Source organism: Mandrillus leucophaeus, unplaced genomic scaffold, assembly GCF_000951045.1.
Source record: "Mandrillus leucophaeus isolate KB7577 unplaced genomic scaffold, Mleu.le_1.0 Scaffold122, whole genome shotgun sequence".
Classification (NCBI taxonomy): Eukaryota; Metazoa; Chordata; class Mammalia; order Primates; family Cercopithecidae; genus Mandrillus; species Mandrillus leucophaeus.
Window position 1 is genome coordinate 6,112,126 of NW_012100543.1, and position 25,269 is coordinate 6,137,394.

The 25,269-nt window shown below is 37.7% G+C and overlaps 1 protein-coding gene across 2 annotated transcripts in view; it reads left to right on the forward strand.

Annotated features, from left to right (window-relative positions):
- NBAS (neuroblastoma amplified sequence) overlaps window positions 1–25,269 on the forward strand; it is a 466,664-nt gene that overhangs the window by 400,210 nt on the left and 41,185 nt on the right. Inside the window, exons 46-48 of one of the 2 annotated variants that reach the window (XM_011971446.1) lie at window positions 1,742–1,944; window positions 3,971–4,060; window positions 15,305–15,500. In XM_011971446.1, coding sequence (XP_011826836.1) covers window positions 1,742–1,944; window positions 3,971–4,060; window positions 15,305–15,500 — 489 coding nt within the window. The remainder of the gene's footprint in view (window positions 1–1,741; window positions 1,945–3,970; window positions 4,061–15,304; window positions 15,501–25,269) is intronic. The other variant, XR_001005077.1, reaches the window with a different exon arrangement.

Consider the following 25,269-nt stretch of genomic DNA (forward strand, 5'->3'; position numbering starts at 1 on the left):
CACTCTGTTCCTCAGGCCCACTCACTGCAGCCTCTACCTCCTGGGCTCAAGCAATCCTCCCACCTCAGCCTCCTGAGTAGCTGGGACTACAGGTGTGTGCTACCACACCCACCTAATTTTTTGTATTTTTTGTAGGGACAGAGTTTCACCATGTTGCCCAGGCTGGTCTCAAAGTCCTGGGCTCAAGCTATTTGCCCACCTTGGCCTTCCAGGTCTGAGCCACTTCACCCAGCCACAAGTATTGTCTTCCAATACCTATGATAGTTTACGGGGGGATTTAAGGGGATTATTGATAAAAAAACATGTTTGTTTCATCTAAGATGTGACGTAAACGTACCATATAGCTACTTGTGAGTGCCTTCAGTCAGACTCTGGATGGTCCATAATAGGAAACTCTTGAGGTTCCTAAATTAGACATTAGTTAATTTTATTAAGGCACCATGTATAGCAAAAACGGGAAATAACCTTCAACCCCATGCATTTATCCCTTTTATAGTTCAGACCTTCATTTTAACATCCTTAATTATATACGCAGTACAAAAAAATCTTATATCCTCATGAAGGTTAATTTAACCAAAGTTAAAGGCTTTCGTCCTACAGAGCCTCAGTTCCCTCTTCTCTTAGGTGAGGATACTAGGAATTGCCCTGCTTAACTCATAGGGATTTTTCTGAAATAGAGAATTTCACAGCGGGCAGAACAGTAAAATGAAACTTCATGTGCCCAGCTCCCAGCTTCAACAATTATCAAAACATGCCCCATCTTAATGCATACTGCTGCCTTCCCTTCCCTTGCTCTTGTGGATTGTGAAGCAAATCTCAGTCATCTTTTCATTTTATTCATAAATATCTCCCTATCTATCTCTAAAAGACACTTTAAAATAACAACTATAACATGATCACTAGCAAAGAAATTAATAGACATTCTTTAATATCATCAACTATTCAGTTAATATTCAGATTTTTCTCATGGTTGGTTTCAAAGACTAAACAGTATATTCAGGATTACAAGGGAAACGATAAAGAATCTGGAAACAGTTATCATTGTTAAGTGACTGTATTTGGTATGCCAAAAAACAATAGCTTGCCTCTTATTTCTTAAATTACTTGTTACAACATTGGAGATGCAGGCAGTGTGGCCTAGGGCAGGGGAGTAGACTTGGGATCTAATCTTAGCTCTGCTGATTGGTAGCCGTGTGACTTTGGTCATGTTACTCAATCTCCTTGGTCTTTAGTTTCCTTTTTTATAACATGGAGCTAATTTAAAAATACTTGCAGGGTTTTTACAAGTATTAATTTAGATATCATATGTATAATACCTGGGATTACATAGTTGTAGTTCAATAGATTATTATGTGGTTGTAGCGCATTAGTGATAATAATAATAGAAAAGCTCTTACTTACTGAGCATTACTTTATTTCCGAAGTGCTAAAGAACTGATTTTTATATTATCTCAGTTAGTTCACAACACCCTGTATTCACACGACCCTATTTTCCTCATCCTCATTTTACAGATGTTGAAATTTGAGATCACAAAGGCCCACTAACTAATAAATGATAAAGCCAGAATTCGCACTCAAATGTAGGTGATCCTTGAGCCTAAGCTCTTAATAACTAATACATGCGCTTTGGTATGGTGTTGCTGCTTGTCATGTATTTGGTTCCAGGATCTAAATATGTTTCACTTTGTGCATGTAGATACATTTAATTTCTGTTTAAGTGTTGATTACCATGTCTTTACAGGAAACACTGCAAAAATACAGTCACCTCTATGATCTGTCCCGATCAGAAAAAGAGAAACTTCATGATGAAGCCGTGGCTATTTGTTTAGATGGTCAGCCTCTAGCAATGATTCAGCAGCTGCTAGAGGTGGCAGTTGGCCCTCTTGACATCTCACCCAAGGATATAGTGCAGAGTGCAATCATGAAAATAATTTCTGCATTGAGGTAAGCTACAAAGTGCTCATTGTGGAAAAACTGGGGTGACACTTTGTCAATGATGGTGCTAAGCTATCATCTTGTATGTAAAAGCATTTTATAAGTTTTGAAGGACTCTACAAAAGTGAGAGATTATTTTTAGAGTTCTCATAGTCTTAGTTTTCAGAATGGAGACCATGAAAATGTTTCATTGTTGGTACTGTGTATAACATCTTAAGTTATGTAATTTCTGGTTGGACCCCGTTTTACAAAGTTTTCTTGAAGTAAGGGAAAGGCCAAAATGGCATTTGACACAGGTAAGTAAGTTTCAGACTGTCCTGTGACTTCAATATGGTTTTTCAGATCTTACCATTTCTAATTCCCATTCTTTGTAGTAGTAGGAAAATGGTTCCCAGAAGGTTCTTTTGAAAAACACAAGACAAGGTTAATCATACACTGATGAAGTTAGACATCTGTAAAGTGTCTTTAGACATTATTTACCTGCAATTAATGGCACAAAACCGACAACTGAGAAATTCTTGCTTTGTGTCGACATGCGGGTGCCTTTGTAGGAATGCATCCAAGAGGATTAGAAAAGAGGCAAAAGTGAAGCTAAGAAAATAATGAGGCATCAAGTACTTTCTGTGAATAATGCAATTAGGCTAAAAGATTTAGTTATGTTTAATTTATTCTCCTTTTAAGCATTCTTTTTAATTCTGTATTGCTCTTGAGGAACTTTTTGATTAAATGCATGTCAGTTTTCTGCAGCTGAACTGAAATCAAATGAGCCTTTATCAGTTTAATTACCCCAGCCTCATACAGTTTTTACCTTAATGCTCTGAGGTATCCATTAATTTTATATATAGGGAGATATATAGAATTTCATAACTTTTTTTTAGAAGAACAAATTTCAAATTAATAAAGCTTAGTTTTATTGTTTGCTTATTAGGATTTTTTGATGTTGGTTGTATGAACCAGTGTCCTCTTTCAAATGATGACAGCTATTTGTTGGCCACATTTTGTACCTTTTGGTTTATGGTTATCTTTTTATTATTTCTTAAACCAAGTTTTAGATGAAGCTCACAAAAATACGCATTTTGAAAAATTAGTGTTTTGATGAATTTAGTTTATTTCTTAAAATTGCCCATTTTCATGAATAATTAAAATATGATAGAATAGTTTTATGTGTATAAATTTTTGACATAAATTATACTTCTCTTTTTCTGCATCTAATTCTACCACTACAGATTTGGTTCTGATCCAATAAATGGTATACTTGGCACACAGAAGACATTCCATAAATGTTAATTAAATCTTGCAGCAATAGAAGGAAAAGAAAACTTAAGGAATTCAGCTACTTCTGTTTCTAAGGAAAATAAATTTTTATTGACAATGTTCATAACATTTACCTTTTAGGAAGTTAATAAAATGTAGTAGGCACAAAATAACAAAGACATGAAAGGAACCGAATCTAACAGTTGATTTATATCATTAAATTATAAGAAAAACTCATTGAAAATATATTTTTCCTCTGTTGCATTTTGAGGATTCACTAGAGTTCTACACATAACATCTGTAAAATGGGCATAATAATAGTACTTGTCTCATAGGATGTTGCGTTTAATAGTGGCAGAATATATGTGAACTGTTTAGCGTTACCTGGTACTTATTAGTAGCAAGTAAATATTAGTGCTTTCTTTTAAAAAAAAACTTCAACGGGAGGATGTAAATCATTATTACATTTAATGCTGAAAGTAGCTCATACAGTTGATGTTCAATGAATGTTTTTCGAATGACACAGTGCAAGTAGATTGCGTTATTCTCTTGATAGGAAAACATGCATATATTAGACTGAGCCCCTTAAGGGCAGAAAATGTTTCATTAGCACCTAGTGTAGGGCTTGGTACATTTGTAGATATCACAAAGCACAAATGACTATGGGCAGGTAGTATACCATACCAAAATTCAACCAAGTTCATTTAAGCGTGTGAATACCAAGTTTATTTCTGAGACTGGAGTGATCCTTTTCTGAATCAGTTTCTCTCTCTTTTCACAGTGGTGGCAGTGCTGACCTTGGTGGGCCAAGGGACCCACTGAAGGTCCTGGAAGGTGTTGTTGCAGCCGTCCACGCCAGTGTGGACAAGGGGTAAGACTAGAACAGTATGTGCATCTTCATTAACTGACTTTCCTCAGAGTATTAGAATTGCTGTTAGTATCCATATGTATGAGGCTTCCAAGACTAAGCCACATTTTTAGGTGTTTTCTGAAAGAAGAATCGAGGACCTGCGGCTCAGTTCTTCCTCAGAAGAACTGGGAAAGGAGCGGCTCTGCACCTGGAGACGTGGTGTTCTTAGCTCTGTGCTGACCCCACCAGCTCCAGGTCCTGCTTGCCATGGAGAGCATTGTTCTCTCTTGCCTCCTTCACAGCCATTAGAGATAATAATCATCATAATCATTCTGTCAGGGCAGAAACTGCTCTGAGCTTCCTACAAGATAAGGGATTCTCATCTCCAACACGTTAACTGTATTGATTAAGTATGGAAATTCCTAGGGTGAGTATATATGTTCTTTAAAAAAAAAAAAACAACCTTTGCATAAATTAAAGTCTGCCTTGTTTTAGGACTCAAAGTATACAGGCTTTATAAGCCTAGAAAGATGTATAGATCTCTGATGCTATTTTTAGAAAGAATTTTTCATTCAGATACAATGATATTGATAAGAAAAAGAGCAGCCACAAATGAACGGTTATGCATGTCCTTGAAATTCACAAAGGTCTTTACAATGCCTAATATCCATGTCAGCTGTATAAGACCTCTCCCCAATTTCTTTCTTTAATTGAAAATGTGATCGAATATAATGAAGACGGGTTTCAGAAAACTCCCCATAGTTCCATTTGGTAACATTTTTATTTGCATGTTACCTACCAGTTATTGTTCAGGTACAGATATCTTTCTATATAGTTTCAGTTTAAATGTATAAGCTTTTGTATTCTCTTATTTATTTGCTATTGTAAGACTTTCCATTGATCTTTGTAGATTTAATGATTACTGTGATTATTACTTCTAATGGCTGGATATGTTGTTGCCATTTTCAGAGGAGGACCTAAAAGAAAAGCTCAGAGAGAGGAGTTGACTTGCCCAGAGTTATAGAGCTGGGAAATAGAACCCAGATTCCACCCAGGCTCTAAATGATAATGAAGTACTCAGATGCCGATGCTTTCATAGTCTATTTCCCTGCATTGCTTTGTGCACAAGGTTTGAGTGACAGAATATAGAATGAGCTATGTAGGTGAAGATGGAAAAACATTGCAAGCAGGGGCTTCTACTTCCTGTGCTTTTTACCTTGCACAGTGTTTCTGAACCCCTTTGCTTACAGTTCTTCAGATAGGAAAGTCGCTGTAGCAGTGGCTAATTTAGGCCCCCCATTTTAAAAAGAAATTAATGATTCGTGGGCTGTACTGTGTGCCGTGCTCTGTGTGAAGTCACAAAGGGGTCATGTGGATAAGAAATAACCTCTAACCCCAGGGAGCTCACAGTCCTGCGGGGGAGACGATCTGGCCTGTAGCCATAGTCACTGTGCTATGGAATGGGAAGCGCTGTATGGAAGGCAGAGTGGAGGGAGTAGTTAGGGCAGGATACACAAAGGGTGACACAGAGCTGGTCAGTGAAAGAAGAGTCTGTTTTGAGGAGATAGATGATGGTATTCCAGGCTGAGGAAGCTGCCTGAGCAACTGCACATGCAGCAGGGAGCAGAGCAGGCAGAGACGCTACATGGGAAACACTTACCCTCCTTCCAGGGCCCATCTCACTGCTGCTGTCTCATTCCCAGTGTGTCAGTGAGTTCTCAGCCATCAGCTCCCAGGGAGCTGCTGTCAGCAGCGCAGCTTCTCTCAGGCTAGGCTGACTCTGGATCCTGGCCTCCCAAGATGAAAGGGTCTCAACAGGTGCTGTTTTAGGCCCCTTTCAATGGGGCTTCTTAGTCTTGTCCCGCTGGGGACATCTCAAGAATATTAAAAGGCAGTGTTCCTTCTTAGTGAATTTCTAGCCACGTGTACAGAAGAATCCAATTTGAGACTCACTCTAATACAGACTATTTTTTAAGGTTTGAAAAAGACATTAGGGAGTGGAGGAACAGAAAAAGATCTTACTTTTTATTCTAGGGACACAGAATAACAAAGCCTTCTTAACAAAAAAAAATTCAGGGAATTTTTTTTTTTTTTTTTTTTTTTTTTGCCTAAAAAATAAAAAGAAGAAAGACAAAGCCATAACTTTTATTTTGGCAAGTATTTTTTGAATCTGCACAGTCAAACCTGACACCCTTTGTTTGGGTTTCCCTTCCCAATAATGTGCCTGGCAGAGTCACGGAAGGGAGGCGGTTTATGTTTTCCAGGTAGCTCCAAGGAGGGTCTTTGCAGTGATATGGTTATTCTGGTTTTTGAAAGTAATGCTCTCAAGTTATTCATTCCTTGACCTGACATGACAGCCTAACCTCCAGGAGCCTGTGCCAGGCCTTATGTGCCCCTCACCCTTTCTCTTATTGACATACCAAGCCTCCCTCAGTCCCAAACTCATAACATGGACATCCACTACCCTCCATAGTGTCTGTTTTGACAGTAGCCTCACTACTCATACACATCTTCAGATGTCACACACACAGGCGCATTACATGCTCTTGGGTTAGGTATGCACTATCCCACAATATCCCTGGCAGGGAGATTGCATAAAAAAGTAAGAATTTGAGGATGTGTGTTGACGGCCACCACCAAATATTTGGTTTTGTGGTTAATTTTAGCAATTTATGCCATTATTCACATGTCCTCTTTTTTTTTTTTTTTTTACATGGAGTTTTGCTCTTGTTGCCCAGGCTGGAGTGCAGTGGCGCAATCTCGGCTCACTGCAACCTCCACCTCCCTGGTTCAAACAATTCTCCTGCCTCAGCCTCCAGAGTAGCTGGAATTACAGGTGCCTGCCACCATGTCCAGCTAATTTTTGTATTCTTAGTAGAGACGCGGTTTTGCCATGTTGGGAAGGCTGGTCTCAAACTCCTGACCTCAGGTTATCCACCCGCCTCGGCCTCCCAAAGTGTTGGGATTACAGGAGTGAGCCACCACGCCCGGCCCACATGTCCTCTTTTATCTTTTTATGTTGGCGCAAATATTATTTGCTTCTTTTAAATTTAAATTTTTATATTGTATAATTGACACGTAATAATTGTACACGTTTATGTGGTACAATGTAATGTTCCTTTTTTTTTTTTTTTTTTGAGACAGAGTCTTGCAGTATTGCCCAGGCTGGAATGCAGTGGTGGTATCTCAGCTCACTGCAACCTCTGCCCCCCGGGTTCAAGTGATTCTCCTGCCTCAGCCTCCCGAGTAGCTGGGATTACAAGTGGCCACCACCATGCCCGGATAATTTTTGTATTTTTAGTAGAGACGGGGGGGTTTCACCATGTTGGCCAGGCTGATCTTGAACTCCTGACTTCAGGTGATCTGCCTGCCTTGGCCTCACAAAGTGCTGGGATTATAGGCGTGAGCCACCACACCCGACTTGTAATGTTTCAATGAATGTATACATAGTATAATGATAAAATTGGTATAATTACCATATCCATCACTTTAACCATTTATCATTTCTTTGTGGTGACAATATTCAAATTCTTCTAGCAATCTTGAAATATTTAATACATTGGTATTTGCTCTGATTCATCTTACTATATAAATAAGACACCAAAACTTATTCTTCCTGCCCAACTATAAGTTTGTGCCTATTGACCATCCTCTAGTACCCCACACTCTGCTCCCCGGAAACCACCAATCTACTCTCACTTCCATGAAATCAACGTTTTTAGATTCCACATATGAGTGAGATCATGTGGTATTTGTCTCTGTGCCTGACTCATCTCACTTAACATAATGTCCTCCAGGTTCATCCATGTTACTGCAGATGACAGGATTTCACTGTTTTGTGGCTGAATGGTATTTATATATACCACATTTTCTTCATCCGTTAATCTTTAGATGGGCATTTAGGTTGATTTCACATCTTGGTGATTATGAATAGCACTGCAATAAACATGGGTGTGCAGAAGTTTCTTCAACATACTGATGTCATCCCTTTGGATATATACTCAGTAATGGGATTGCTGCATCAAATGGTAGTCCTATTTTCAATTTTTAGGGGAACCTCCATTCTGTTTTCCCTGTGTCAAACCCATAGCTAACATCATACTTAATGAGAAAAAATTGAAAGTTTTTCCTCCAAGGTTTGGAACAAGACAGGGATGCCCATTTTCACGACTTTATTCAACACATCACACTAGAAGTTCTATTCAGAGCAATAAGACAAGAGAAAGAAGTAAAAGGCATCCAAATGGGAAAGGAGGAAGTCAGACTGTCCGTGTTTGCACACAGCATGATCATCTATGTAGAAAATCCTGAAGATTCCACAAAAAAGTGTTAGAATCATTTGCTCTTTCACTGCAGCTCCTACCTCATCCAGAAAGCTCTCTTTTCCTCTTCTTTTATCTGTGCTAATTTTAAGTAACTTAAAATTATAACACCTAGACAGGCCACCTGTCAGATGGCTTTCTTTTCAGTTGAACCACGTTCTTGCCTCTAGATATGAGAGTTGAGTGACTTAAGAATTTTAAATCATGCCAAAGACCTTTCATAACATCTACAATTAAAGATAGGACAAAGGAATTAATTATTTGTGCATATGAAATTTCTTTCATAAAAGAAATTCATAAATGTGTATGCTGTCTCTTATTATTTAGGTATATTTGTAACATCCTATTTCAGGAATAAAATATCAATTTCTAGTTTGTGTTAAGAATTTGTTTGCTTAAGAAAAGTAAGTTTTTAAAAAGAATTTCAATACTAAGAGTGTTCTAAGAGCATATATCCATATATCTGTTACACCTGGAAATAAGAAAATACTACTGTCAAATATTTTAAAAACAAGGAAACAAAAAAATACTAATGAACATCTAATTCCTCTATGCCAAGACTTTGGAAAGGTGCTATTCAGTAACTCACTTAGTCCTCAGAACAACCTTATCATACAGAAATTGTCATGTGCATTTTACAGATTAGGAAATGAAGCTCAGAGAGGTATGCATTTCTCTCACCATATCACATCCTTTTGACATTAAAGAGCCAGCACAGGAAAGTAAAGCAGTGCTTCTCACACTTAATTCTGCATAGGAATAGCCTGGAGATCTTATTAAAATACAGATTTTGATTGAGTAGGTCTGGGTGGGGCCTAAAATTCTCCATTTGTAACCAACTCCCAAGTGATACCCAGTCCATGGAAGAACTTCGAGTAGCAAGGTCTTACCTTTCTTGTCTCTTTGACATGCTTCTCTCTGCCTTTGCCTTATTTCCCTTTCTACTTCTCGCCTTCATCTAGCTTTAAAAAACTTCCTAACAAGAATGTCTCACAAGCATGAGCCAGTATATTTGTCATTCTCAAAAGGATTTATAGCATTAAATTCACTCAGATAACAGGTAATTAATGCAAAATTCCTCTGTGCAATATTCAAAAAAAGAAGAAAGATTTACTTCAAAACTATTGAGTTTGGCGGGGGGGGGGGGGGGGGGGCGTTGATTATTTAAATTGCTACTTCACAGTCGGCTTCAGCTGCCTTAAAGTTTCATATAAATATTGAACAATGTCACATAATTCAGACTTTATTAAACTCTTTGCTGTTATCTAGAGATTTCACATTATTTTTAAAGTGAAAACAAAGAAAAAAAAAAAGAAAGAATGGCCCACCTGGAGCAAATTGAATCTGATTTTTTTTTCCTCTTCCTGCTCTATGAGGCAAAGTAAATCACCCAGTGTTCTCTGAGCACCTGCAGTTCGTGAGGCCTTATGTCCTGTGAGGTTGAGCCCTCCTGAAAGGCATGGTCACAACCCAGGACGGTGGATCCACTCTGTTACCGCAGTATTTCTGGATCACTTCGGGCCATATTTATGACTATCCACTCTGCCATGTTACAGCAAGGTGTGTCCCCCCTTTCACTGAGAAGTGAAGCCCAGGAAGATAGTCTGTTTTATTTTTTAATTATGCTTACAGTTCTCCAAGAACCCAGGAAGATATTCTGGGTTGGCGTATGTTTGAGAGCAGCCACAAGGAGATTATCTGTATTTATCAGGAGTCAAGCTTTGAGATTGGAATTGTGTGCATACCAACATCCTTACCTTTCCAGGCATTTTTCTTTTAATATAACATGATTATGATTTTCCTAAAGTCACCCTTTTTATATTACTCCAGGACCATTTATGCATTCATTTATTTGCAGTTATTTCTTATTCCTTGCCAGTTCCCCCTGATTGTTTCATGGGAGCTGGTAAATAGAAGACATTATCCTGGGAAATGTCTGCCCCACCCACTCCATATTTAGTGAGGAAAGTGTGCATAGTATGTGGGTCAGTTCATTAATGGAGGCACGGGACCTACAGGGAATGAATGTTTATGTCCCTCACTGTTAGCTCACTTGTATATACCCCTCCCTCCTTCTACTGGGCTTCAGACGAGGTAGGCAGTGGGAGAGCCCGGGATGAACTAGAGAGCTCCTTGTCTAAAGGAGGCAGCTGCTGCCTTGGCCACAGCCTGTTTTTGCTACTGTTTTCCTATCATCCAGTTTTTAAACAGGAGCGGGAACATCCTGACTCTGTGTGTCTGTGAAATTCCTTAATTTTGAAACATTGGCATCTGCTATGCAAACCAGTCACAAAAGCTGGTTGCCAGTTTACTTTCAGTATGGAAGAGACCTAATGTTCCTTCAGGTATCCAAATTCTATGACATTTACGTTTAAAAGAAATCTCAAATGTGTGTGTTTTGCTTGCTTGAATGTAGTCTTGCTTTCTTGCATTCTCATGTAATAATATTTTATTTTGATTAGTGCATCAAGATTTATAAAATGCTTTTATAGTTACCATCTCCTTTAATGTACCTTAACTCTTTGAATTTCAGTTTGGGTTCTCTCTGTATGTGTATGCCATGCAGAACCTGAGAACTCTCTGACTGAGGATTCGCTTAGTTATGTGCTTAAAAATCTGTCTTCTTGCTTTGATTCAATAATTTCCTTTGCTTGCTTGACATTTCCCTCCCATTCCTTTGTACATTTGTGAATGTCCTTCCATGCTACATTACATAATAGGGAAATGCCAGGTGAACACTCATGCCACCTCAGAGTAACACAGTCTCAAATTAGTCATTCAATGAACATAGTTTTGTTGTCACTGTTGCTGCTGCTGTTCTTTTCTGTTAATAGAGCTGTGTATGTATTGCACATGACTTCTTTGGACCAAAACTGATTCTGTGTGTGTTTCCTTTATCATCTAATTTTTAAAAATAGTGTACTAAAGTATTGTTTGCAGTATAATATCCCATCCCCAATCCTCATTATAGGGAAAAAGGTGGAAACAATTCCCTACGTGTTTGTAGTGAAACTATGAGAGATTTTCTCTTTTTTATCTATTTTATGACTTTTTCTCTTTTTTTTTGTGACGGAGTCTTGCTCTGTCACCAGGCTGGAGTGCAGTGGCGCGATCTCGGCTCACTGCAACCTCTGACTCCCTGGTTCAAGCAATTCTCCTGCCTCAGCCTCCCAAGTAGCCGGGATTACAGGCATGTGCCACCACACCCAGCTAATTTTTGTATTTTTAGTAGAGACAGGGTTTCACCTTGTTGGCCAGGGTGGTCTCGATCTCCAGACCTCGTGTTCTGCCGGCCTCAGCCTCCCAAAGTGTATTTTATGACTTTTTAAAATCATTTGTATTACCCTTATAATGAAGTAAATATGTTTTGAAATAATGATGTTCTTTTTTAATTTTTAAGCTCATTAAATCCTCTCCTTGCTTTCGTAAAAGATGAGAAATGGAATCACTTTCCTTCTTCCTATTCTAGTTTTTACATTATGAAAGTTATAATTGCTATTTTTTACCTGTTTATCTTGAAAAATTTAAAACCCTCAGAAAAATTACACAGATTAAAAAAAAATACCTACATGCTCTTCCCCTTGATTTGCCAGTTGTTAATATTTTATCATGGTTCTTCCTCTCTGTTTCCCTATGCATGTGTTTGTGTGTATCTGTTTTTATATTTGCTGAACCATAAGAATGACTATGAATTTTAAGAACTCAATTTGAAATCAAAATGTAAGCAATTTTGAAGCTAAAATCTTCAGGTGATAGTGTCTAGTCAATGTCCTTGGAAGCTTTTTCTAAGGAGCTGCCTTTCATTTCTGTGTAGTTTTGTTGAGCACCAGTAATAGTGAAGCACATCTACCACATGGTTCTTCTGGAACACAATGCTTCTATTTTAGGAAAGACTTCTCCTAATTTTATTATATGTTTGAACTATCAACACAAAATGAGAGCATGTTCCTCTAAACTGTCAAATGTTATTAGCCGCATAGTAAGTTCTAATGTAAAAGGAACTAATTTGATTTAATAACTTGACAAATATTAGAGTAATAATCCTTCTCTATCTCATCATAGCTGAGTAACTTTAATCCACTGCCACACTGTTCTGGAATATGCCCGTTTGGTTCAGTAGCATTGTGTAGTAATTGACAAGGCAGTCAGATAGTCCAAGTTGAAATATTCGTGCCACTACTTACTGTGTGACCTTGGACAAATTATTTTGATCTTTTTTAAAATTTTAGTATCATTCAGTTCAAAATACCGTAGTCAGATTCTTAAATCTGAGATTGTTACCTCATCTACAAATTGGAGATGATAACAGTATACAAGAAAAGGATAGTTATGATGAGTGATATAATTGATGGTACATAGTAAACCTTCAGAAGTTATTATTAATACTGTTTTCATTCTTATTCACCGTATTGGGGGCTTTGGTTATTATTATAACTTCCAGCTTGTCTTCATGACAACAGCTTCCTCACATTCTAGCTTTTCCTAGTTATCTCTTCTTGGCACTTGGGTGAAAGGGCAAAAAAAATCAACTTCATTTTATGTGAAACTGTTAGGACTTATAATCAGAAATGGACTTTAAATTACTTTCTTCCTGAATTAGACAGCTTCAAGTCTTCATCACAAGTGCCTTAGTCTGCCCCAGCCCATACATTTTTCTAATCAATAACATGATTTTGATGTTTCACTGCTCACAAATCGTCTATCATTCCCATTTCATGCAAAAAAGATCAGATGTCCTTAATAATAATGGTTGCTTTTAATTGAAGCACTTAGTTATATGCCAGACGTTGTATTACATGCCTTGCATTTATTATTTTATGTTTCTGTTTAATTTCTCAACAACCCCATGAGGAAGGTGTTGTTATCCATCTCCAATATACGAATAAGGAAACTGAGGCTCTGATCTAGTAAGTGACTTCTTGGTCAAAGTAGCATTGTCAGGAAGTGGCAAATGTGGGCCCTGAGTCTGGGCCTAACACCTCCAGAGCCTGTGCTGTCAAAGAGTTAAACTGCGCCGCCGTTTCAGCCTTGTTGTCAGTCTCCTGGTTACCGAGGTGAGAAAGCCTGTCCTTCCTTAGCTCGCTCTCCTCTAATTCACCAGCCACATGTCTGCGCTTTAATCTCTTCCGGAACATTCTTTGTCCTTTGAAATCTTTTGCTGTTTTTTCCTTGCTGTTCTCTGTCTGGATTATATTTTCCCACACTTCCATTTATATACATTCTAATTACCCTTTGTGATCCTGTTCAGATGCCATGTCCTCTCTGAAGCCTTCCCTGGTTCTATTCACTCTTCATCCAGAAGAGTTGTTCACATTTATGTTAGTAATTTGGATAATCGTCACTTGTAAAGTCTTGCTGTTCCATGGTATTATTATTTCTTTGAAGGCAGAGACCATATAATTTTTATCTCTGTATCATTAAGCACAAACTATAGCGCTTTGATGATGCTGATAATTATGGTGATGATCGTTATTATGACAATGATGGTTACTATTTATTAAGTACTTCCTCTGTGCCACATAATTTGCTAGGTGCTTTGTATATGTTATCTTGGTTTCACAGACTTCAGGTGACACACTCTTGGGACCTTTATCTGTGTCACTATAACCTGGGAAGGATAATATTCATGATTTTATCTAGAGTTCTTAGGAAAGTCTGCAGCCAGGATTCAGTTAGGTCCATCAGATTTTTTTTTTTAATGGTCTTTGCATTACACTCATTACACTGTACTGTCTGTTCACTTTGCAAAAAGTTCACCAGAAATAGGTGTAGTATTCTATTTTTGCACCTGAATTGTTTCCATTTCTGATAAATAATTAGAAGTCTTATAGGTAAAATTAACAACCGAGTTGCTGAATTTACGAAATTCTTAAACCAGTTATCCACAAAATTTGTAGTTTCATTTATTCTTAAATACAAATAATTCTTTTAAATTGCCATAAGATCATATTTGACAAGTATATGAAATAATACATACTGAAAGACATACTCAGTGGCATTGCAGAATTTTATTCTTCTCAGAAGTTTAAAAAAAAAAAAAAAGTCTTGTAATCTTATTGGGGCATGGAATTTGATTTAAGGTAAGTTAGACCGGGACTCAGTCTAGGTGATTTATAGCTAAAAGCCTTATAAGGATCTGTCTACAACAAAACCTGTATAATTCAGTGCTTTAGCATGGGATCTCCAGGCCCATGTGGGAGTGAGTCTTCTCTATGGATAACCCCTTAAGAGTTATGGATAAATAATCCATTGACATAATCAAATAAGATATTCATTTGGGGTTACAAGAAAAGAGATTCCAGTAGTAGATGGAATGTTGTACAAACTTTGTTGTCCCCTTTTCTGAATCATTTTAAACTTCACAGTCCTATAATAACCAAGCATTCATACTTCACTTTTAGAGTAGTATAAAATTTGATCCTCTAATGGCATATTGAAATTCTAATCATCTGGGGAAAATGGTAGAAAGAACTGGAGCTTTGGGGTCATACAGCACTACTATACATTTGTGTGAGCATGTTATATCACTTCCCTGAAGTTTGTTGGTTCAGCTGTAAAGAGTAACTTACGATACCTACTTTGCTTAATTATTGTCAACGAGTAATCAGATATATAAAATTACTACAATGCAGCCTTGCGCTATTGGTATCACTAACAGAAATAAGCCTTACTACTTACTAAATTTTGAAACAAACTAGCCAAGGATATTTATCTGCTTTATATAACTCATTTTAATATGATACTGTTTAAAAATTACATTCATTTTACATAGGTTTTAAATACCTGCTGTAAGCCATTTAAAAACCAAAATTTTTCCTTTCAAGAGGAAAAAAATGAAGTCATCCAACAAACAAGTGTTAGGTCAGTGACCACATTTGATTACTGGAAGGGGGAAAATAAAAGGCTTAGGAGTTTACAGATACCTCTGGATTTTGCCCTGCAGTGAGGAGCTGGTTTCCCCTGAGGACCTGCTGGAGTGGCTGCGGCCTTTCTGTGCTGATGACGCCTGGCCGGTGCGGCCCCGCATTCACGTGCTGCAGATTTTGGGGCAATCATTTCACCTGACTGAGGAAGACAGCAAGCTCCTCGTCTTCTTTAGAACTGAAGCCATTCTCAAAGCCTCCTGGCCCCAGAAACAGGTAAGGGAGTGTCTGAATGATTATTTTTCTTACTAACAATAATTAGGCCAGATGCGGTTGCTCACGCCTGTAATCCCAGCATTTTGGGAGGCCAAGGTGGGAGGATCACCTGAGGCCAGGAGTTCAAGACCAGCCTGGTCAACATGACGAAACCCCATCTCTACTAAAACTACAAAAATTAGCCAGGCGTGGTGGCACGTACCTGTAGTCCTAGCTACTCGGGAGGCTGAGGCAGGAGAATCACTTAAACCTGGGAGGCAGAGATTGCAATGGGCAAGATCGCACCACTGCACTCCAGCCTGGGCAACAGAGCGAGACTCCATCTCAAAAGGAAAAAAAAAAAACAATAATTGGAGGTCAGTTCTTCATTTCTTTAAACAACTGTCAACTGGATAATCTTCGTGGTAATGCAGACTTTCCAACATATTTATCAGTCAGCTATTTAGTAGTTGAATATGTGCAACAAAGTTAATTTTTATTTTTCCATATGCTTGAACATGCGTATGCATGGTAGATTACATGTAGAAACACGTGTACATTATTTTTCTCTTAATAGGAGATAGGATGGTTCACAGTATCAGTTAATTATGGTGGCTTACTCTTGCCCAGGAAAAATGCAGATCTGAATGGAAATATGGTGAACAGTTTAGCTAATTCATTTCCTTCGTGCTTTGCCCAGGTACTAAAATGCTGTCCCTTCTCCCTATATTTAGAAGGACGTAATGTAGCAGAGACACAAGATCTTAGTTTCTTCATACTGTACTTCAAGACTCACTCAATCCATCTTCTCTCTAGAACCTTCTCTAACCGTTGCAAGCTTAATGGAACCTTGAATTCCATATATTTGAGCCTTAATTATTTATAATTATCATTATTAATTACTGTTAAAAGTTTTGTTTTCCCACCACCATGAAAACTGAAGCCCTAGAGGATATATTTACCATCTTTTGACCCTAAGTATCCTGTGCACATACTCAGAGTTTGAATCCTTATTGATTGAATAAATAAGAATACTAATTCCTAAATCAAAGAAATATGGTGGCTGTTGAAGTTTGGCTTAAATTCTAAATTGATGTACCCTGAGGCCATAGGGTCCAGGAGACAGTAACCTTAATCACGTACTTTAGCGAGCAGGGTTAGGCCATCATGTCAATAAGTGTTAGCAACTAGGACTTCCCAGATAATCCCCATTGCAAAAGAGTTTCCTAGAAGTCTAACTCCAACTCATTCTACTGTCTAATTATAAAGCAGGTTTATAATTTATATGGTTATTACCACATCCAAAGAACAATAAATTTCTTTTAAAAAATGATTCAGATTTTTAGAATATCTTGGGGCTCATCACAGAATATCTTTGTAATCATTATCAGATATAGTCTTATTTCCTCTGTGAGATGAAGAGGTCAATACTATTGTTTGCTCTTCAGAGTTAGAGAAACTGAGATTCAAAAAAGATAGACCTATCAAAGATTCTCTACTCTTGTCAAATCACTGAAGTGGATTGTAGTTAAAAAGTCATGAATGTCAGAATCATACTCTCTCTGAAGCACTGTTACCTTAACATGTTCAGTCTCAACATTTTGCCTTGTATTACTTGAGGAAGCCACTTGCAGTTTTTTTTAAAGAGCAGGCTAGGAACATGAAGGCAATAGGCCGTGAGCTCTGTTCCAGGTACGGGGCATAGAAGTTAGAGATGTACTTGTTTTCAGCAAACACGAAGGTTCATGTGGCATCCCTGGGGTAAACCCTAAAATAGGTCACATTAGTTTTGCTATGTGGAACTTTAGGTTCTGATTCTGGTCCTGAAGCAAATGAACGTGACTACAGTTATATACTTTCCTCACACCTTCACTTTTCAAGTTCTCAACTTCAGTCAGTTTCACCTTCCTGTCAGGATAATGAGGCTGATTTCTCTGGTTAGAGCCTTGCTTTATGTTGTATCAGATTCCTAATATTCTAAAGATACTAGGAAACAGTGTATAAGTTGGGAAAAGGGGAAAATGTCCATATTATCTGACATGTTGAAACACTAGAACATACACTTTGATATTTGAACCCGAGCTCTTCATAAATAAGTATCATTGCTATTTCTTCTTTTAAGCTTTTCTCAATGTTCTAATTACTCAAGAAACAAGTTGTAACGTTTATATGAGTTCAAGGATTTCTGAATTTTTTTGAGATTTTAGTTCCTTGATAGCTTAACTTTTTTCCAAAAGCAGAACTTAAGGAAATTTGGCTTGTAATTAAGATTTTTTTCTCAAGCACTTTTCTAAACTGACCTGACTTTATTGTTATGAGTGCAAACTATTTTGTCTCATTTGCCAAATCCACGTGTAACTGCACTTCGCCAATATTTCTTCTGTGGTGGTGCAATCTTTTTCAGGCCCTCTAGGAAATCTCTCCAAGAGTCTCTGAATGACTCTAATACAAGTCATCTCATATCCTCCTCATTCTTTTTATTTTCTCTCCTCTATGCTTTCCCCTTATGTAAGAGCATTTTCCCTGTTCTTGGTAGGTAATGATATGGATTTGTTAAATATTTGGTAGTACAAATAAGAAAGTCACACTGGCTTAATGATGCTACTCATCTAGAGTCTTCTCCAAGAAGTAAATCAGTGAGTGTCCCCCTCCTCCTTTAGAAATTAAAAGTGTCTGTCTGGCATTACTCATGGAAATCTATTTTGAAGGACAGGTGCTTTTGATGGCAGAATATGACTTATAATTGTAAATAACCTCTCGTTACTGGGTGAATGAATGCAGAAAAATTGCATTTAGAATGGAAACACCAACAACTTCTGGTATGTTACAAAACTATGCCTGTAGTTTAAATTGTCTCTTAAATTATTGTTTTTCAAAAATTGTGTTACCTTTCACTAGAGTAGTAGAAAGATGACGGCACTAGTGGACAGATACTTGTGTATGTGTCCATCCTCCCTCTACCACTAGTTTTATAATTTGGGGGAAGATTCTTCATCTATGTGTTTGGCTGCTCAGTATATAAAATGGAAGCTTGAACTAGAGGAGATAGAGGATATTGTGCTTCCCTCATCATTTCTCTCACATACATTAAACTCCACTCTTCATCTCCATATCCCAAATACCTAGAAGATCCCCGAGGGTTGACTGTATACACTCTCGTTTTTTCCATTTTCTCTCTATCCCCTTCTTCATTCTCAGAGATACTTTGGGTGATATTAAGGATAGAGACGAGTTCTTACAGCGTAAGGATAAGAATAGATAATGATATTGCAATGTTCAATTACCAAAAAATGTGGGACTGGTACCTTCAGTGTGGCTGCTATCTCTCTTAGGCAGACTTTGCATACTTCAGAGAGACTTGATATTTAATTATCCTCGAGGTGCCCAACGTAGTGGCCCCACAAATCAGTGTGTTGCTGGGAAACCAGCCAGCTCCTGCAAAATTAAACACAGTCTCTGGTTCTTGCTACCTCACCGGTTCTCAGAGAGACAGTAATTTCTAGTTTTCTAATGATTAGTTAACAGAATTAAAAATTCAGAGACCCTCATTTTTCAACAGTTTGAGAGGCTTTTATTTCCATTCCAGAAATGTGCCCCAGCTTGGGGTGGGAGGGAAAAAGAGAGGGACATGGGGGCAGGGGGGAGGGGATGAATGTGTTGTGTTAATCCTCGTGGTATGGCTTATCTGAGTTTTTCAGCTTTTGTAATTTTCTAGCTAACTGGTGCGTGAAAAATATGGGGCAAAATATGGTTATTTCCTTTAAAAAAAATCCCATACCTTATCACCTCAAACTTTTTTCCCATTTTTATGTAAAAAAGAACATGTGGCTTAGTTTTACCTTTTAAAATTTCAATATATCTGGATTTGTGGTTGTAAGTGATCACCAGAAGAATTAGTTTGAGACAATTTCTAACCTCATTACAAATGCATGTATTTTGCCTATTTTGAAATGTGCAAGGACATGTTAACCCTTCTTTTCAGAAATCAGTTTGACTGTATTTCCAAATTTTTAGTAAAATATGCCCTTCCCTCTCAGAGCCCAGAGAACAGCAACAAAAGTCCAGTATGCCAAGTTACATTTAGATCCTTACAAATAATTTACTGTTACCTTAAATGTCTTCAAAGCTAAGACTCACTGTCATGATTTACTTAACCAAATATAGGATAATATTTGAAGTTAAAAATATATGTGCACACATCCATATCACATATCCCCAATAGCCATGAAATCACAGATTCCTAGAACTAGAAGAGACTTTCAGAAGCATCCCACTTCAGCAGTCATATTTTACAGAAAAAGATACAGAAGTCCAGAAAGGAGTACTGCCTTCCCCATATTTTCACTTAAATGTTTCCTTTTCTACAATGACTGTACAGCCTAAGTTAACCACCTCAGTCATGGTCTGTTTTATTGCTGTCTTAATTCTCCACAAACCACTCACCAGTGTCTGCTGACTCCTTCCTGCCTGTCCTTATGTTTGTCTATTTATTATACAAACTCTTTCTTCTTCTATTAGAATATAAATTCCATGAGAACAGGGATCTCACACTCAATAAATATTTGTTGAATAAATGAATATCAAATCTTTAAAAACTTGTCCAAGGTCACCCTTAAAATGGCAGGGCCAGGACTCCTGACTTTCAATCTGATGTTCTTGCCATTAATGATGAAGGATTAGACCATACTGCTTCCCCCTGATATGCAAGCAAAATGATTTGCTTGGAATAATGGGAAGATCTCCTTACAGAGTGGCCAAGCACTTTTGTTTGATTTTTATTAGCTTGCCGTAATTCGCTGACAGTGATTTCTGACCAGCCAGTTGCTTCTCATGTCACAGCACGTTTGTCCCAATATGAGCAAGAGATTTGAAATGTTAGGATATAACTCCTTGTGTCCTTTTTCCTAAAATAATTAAAGTTGACAGAGCGTCCATTTTAATTGGTCCTGCAAATACTTGGAGATGTTGAGAGTTTCTCCTTATGAACAATGGGTTCTTTCCTTTCAATATTTGCCCTCTGGCCATTGGCATCATTGGGGGCAAAAGAAGGAACCCTGGATTGTGTACTGTGTGCATGCTAATCTTTAAAACTGTGTTGCAAAGTGGTTAACCAGCCTCTCTGTTTTAAATGAGGTCACATGAACAATTTAAGGTGATACATGGAACTCAAACCCAGTTCTGTCTGATTCTAAAACCTATATTCTTGGACCTGTACTACACTTCTTCCTATTTGCCAGGGAAATATACAGCAGTAATATTTGAATAGCCTTGGACCAAATAAAGCATAGCCTTTTCCCCTTCCCACTGTGACTTTACATGGATTAAATTTGATTAGAGATGAGAAATCAGGGGTTTGAAAGAGAATACAAAACATTGCTTTATCTTTTACATTTGTCACTGTCTCAATACATAGTACTGTGTATGTTAACTGCTGCTTAATTCAAATATTGAAAAATGCTGTGCCTAATAACTGTTGTTTGAATAGGGCAATATATGTGAAATATTCACCAAATATTCTTCAAGCATATGTCATTTGACATGCACTGTACTACACTCTAGGGACAGAAAAATACACAAGGCAATTGGTAGTAAAATGTTTGGGCTTTTTGGCCACCAGTCACTAGCTCTGTGAGCTTGGAAAAGTTAGTAAATCTCTCATAACCTCAATTTCCTTGTCTAAAAAATGGAAATAATAATACAATACAATTGTAAGAATTAAATAGGCTAATACCTATAAAGCTCTAATTCTGGTCCCAGTAAATGGACCTAATTGGTGAAGGACCTCTACACCAGTGGAGAACATAGATCTATCAATAAAGAAGTAGATACCCTAAAGGGTTTAGATACTGTATTGGTTTGTTCTCATGCTGCTATAAAGAGCTGCCTACAACTGGGTAGTTTATAAAGGAAAGAGGTTTAATTGACTCACAATTCTGCAGGGCTGGGGAGGCCTCAGGAAACTTATAATCATGGCAGAAGGGGAAGCAAACAGGTCCTTCTTCAGATGGCAATAGGAAAGAGAAGAATGAGAACTGAGCAAAGGAGGAAGTCCCTATGAAACCATCAGATCTCGTGGGAACTTACTATCACGAGAATAGCATAGGGGAAACTCCCCACATGCCTCAGTTACCTCCCACCAGGTCCCTCCCACCACACGTGGGGATTATGGGAACTACAATTCAAGATGAGATTTGGGTGGGGACACAGCCAAACCGTATCAGACACTGTGATAAAAGTCTGCACAGTACACAGGGGTCAAAGGAGGGCACGCAGCCACTGTCTGGAAGCAGTGAGCAAAGGCTCACTGCTCTGAAGGGGTGATACTTAAACTGAGTTTAGCCCAGCTGATGTACGGTGTGAAGACAACAGCCACCAAGAAAAGAAAGTGGAAGGAAGCAGACCAGATCCGGGGCGGGGCACAAGTATCATGCTCAGGTTTGACTTCTGTGCTGCTCAGGCAACACAGAAGGGTGTGGCCAGGGAAGCAACATGATCAGGTCTGTGTTTAGGGAGAAACCCTCTGACCTCTGCATGAACAATGGACTGGAGAGGTCTGGCTGGAGGGATGCCAGTTGGAAGACAAAAGCAGTGGTCTTATTGCCTGCACTGGCCCTGAACTTGGTACTAGCTGCGAACAAAGAAGAGGGTAGAAAAGAAAGTTTAAAGCGTTAATATCCATGGACTTGGTGTCTGCTTAGATATGGGGGCTTAGAAAAGAGCTTATTTTGCCTCTGTTTTTTGCTTAAGTTACCAGGAGGAAGTGGTGCTGCTCAACTTATTAGCACATGCAGGAGGAGAATCCAGTTTTGTGGCAAATGACACTAATTTCAGGGAAGTCATTAGTATGTTTTAATTCTGAACAATGCTTTTTGGAAGATGGAAGTGGAGATATAGGGAGGCTCTGTTTATCCCCTTCACACAAGCATCCTTTCTTCATAGCCTTACTGTGTCCTAGTTAACAGTGACCACTTCCTAGGAAGTAAACTTGAGTTTAGCAAATGTCACTGGATGAGGTCTGCTCTAACACCATCTCTGGGTACCCTTTTACTAGGCTCAGGTCAAGTCTCAGTTGTGCTTTGTAATGGGCTAATCATGTCCGAGTGCCTTCTGCTTAGAGGTGTAATGATCTCAGCAGTGATGATCTTTAGTTAACATGTTGCACAACAATATCTTCTCTTCAATCCTCCTATGGATAAGTGAGAAAAACGTCGAAGGAAAAGGAAAAAAAATTGTCAGGAAAAATGAAAGTATGTGAATGTTGGGCACTGGTAGAGGAAATAGAATAACTGGGGATAACTTTTTATTTGGAAATTTGAGGTTTACAAAAAAGTTGCATAAATTATGCAAAGTATTCTGTATACTTTTTACTCAGATTCATTAAATATTAATATCTCAGATAACAAAGCTACATTCTTTCAATACTATCATCTAATTTACACATAATTCAAATACTATTCATTGTCCCACTAGCGTCTTCTTTCTGGTCCACATTTAATATAGGTTGCACGTTGCATGTCTTTATTTTTTATCTTTTTTTTTTTAATTTTTGTGGCTACATAGTAGGTGTATATATTTTTGGGTTACATGAGATATCTTGATACAGCCATGCAGTGCATAAAAATCACATCAAGATAAATGGGGCGTGTATCACCTCAAGCATTTATCCTTTGAGTTATAAACAATCTAAGTTATACTTTAAGTAATTTTTATATGTACAATTAAGTTATTTTTTACTATAGTCATCCTGTTGTGCTAGCACATAGTAAGTCTTATTTATTCTTTGTAACTCTTTTTTTTACCTATTAATCATCCACTTCCCCTGCAACCTCCTCAGCCTCTGATTACCATCCTTCTATTCTCTATCTGCATGAGTTCAATACTTTTAATATTTAGCTCCCACAAATAAGTGAAAACATGTGAAGTTTGTCTTTCTGTGCCTAGCTTATTTCGCTTACCATTATGACCTCCAGTTCCATCTGATTGTTGCAAATCTTAGGATCTCATTCTTTTATAGCTGAGTAGTACTCCATTGTGTGTATGTACCACACTTTCTTTATCCATTCATCTGTTAATGGACACTTACGTAGCTTCCAAATTTTGGCTGTTGTGAACAGTGTTGCAATAGACATGGGAGTGCAGCTATCTCCTTGATATACTGATTTCTTTTCTTTGGGGTATATACCCAACAAAGAGATTGCTGGATCATATGGTAGCTCTATGTTTAGTTTTGTGAGGAACTTCTAAACTGTTCTCCATAGTTTTTGTACTAATTTCTATTCCAACCAATAGTGCATGAGGGTTCCTTTGTCTCCATATTCTTGCCCGCATTGGTTTTTGCCTGTCTTTTGGATATAAGCCATTTTAACTGGGGTGAGATGATATCTCATTGTAGTTTTGATTTGCATTTCTTTGATAATCAGTGTTGTTGAGCACCCTTTCATGTACCCGTTTGCCATTTATATGTCTTCTTTTGAGAAATATCTATTCAGATTTTTGCCAATTTTTTAACCAGATAATTAATTTTTTTCTCTAGTTGTTTGAACTCCTTATATATTCTGGTCAGATGGGTAGTTTGCAAATATTTTTTCCCATTCTGTGGATTGTCTCTTCACTTTGTTGATTGTTTCCTTTGCTGTGCAGAAGCTTTTAACTTGATGTGATTCCATTTGTCCATTTTTTGATTTGGTTGCCTGTGCTTACTCAAGAAATCTTTGCCCAGTCATCCAGTGTCCTGGAGAGTTTCCTCAATGTTTCCTTTTACTAATTTCATAGTTTGAGGTCTTAGAGTTAAGTCTTTAATCCATTTTGATTTGATTTTTATATATGGTGAGAGATGGGGTCTAGTTTTATTCTTTTGCATTAGGATATCCGGTTTTCCTAGCACCATTTATTGAAGAGGCTGTCCTTTCCCCAGTGTATGTTCTTGGCACCGTTGTCAAAAATAGGTTTACTGTAGATGCCTGGATTTATCTCTGGGTTCTCTATTCTGTTCCACTGATGTTTGTGTCTCTTTTAATGCTACTACCCTGCTATTTTGGTTACTATAGCTCCGTAGTATAATATAGAGTCAGGTAATATGACTCCTCCAGTTTTGTTATTTTTGCTCATCAGAGCTTTGGCTATTCTGGGTCTTTGCACCTTCATATAAAGTTTAGGATTGTTTTTTCTATTTATTTAAAAAATGTCATTGATATTTTGAGAGGAATTCCTTTTGAGAGGAGTTGGGTAGTAGGAACATTTTAACAGTATTTATTTATCAATGATATTTGCCTGTAGTTTTCTTTTTTTATGTGTCTTTGTCTGGGTTTAGTGTCAGGGTAATACTGGCCTTGTGGAACTAGTTTGGAAGCATTTCCTCCTCTGGAATAGTTGGAATGGGATTGGTATTCTTCTTCTTTAAATGTTTGGTAGAATTATAATACCAATCCTATCCAGTCCCAGGTTTTTCTTTACTGGGAGACTTATTATGGCTTCTGTCTCATTACTTGTTATTGATCTGTTCAGGTTTTAGATTTCTTCATGGTTCACTCTTGGTAGGTTGCATGTGTCTAGGAATTTATCCGTTTCCTCTAGATTTTCCAACTTACTGTCATATAGTTGCTTATAGTAGCCACTAATGGTCCTTTGAGTTTCTGCAGTATTGATTGAAATGTCTCCTTTTTCATCTTTGGTTTTATTTGGGTTTTCTCTCACTTTTTGTTTTCAAGTTAATCTGTCCAAAGATTTGTTAGTTTTATCTTTAAAAAAAAAAAAAAAAAAAACCCAATGATTTGTTTTAGTGATCTTTTAC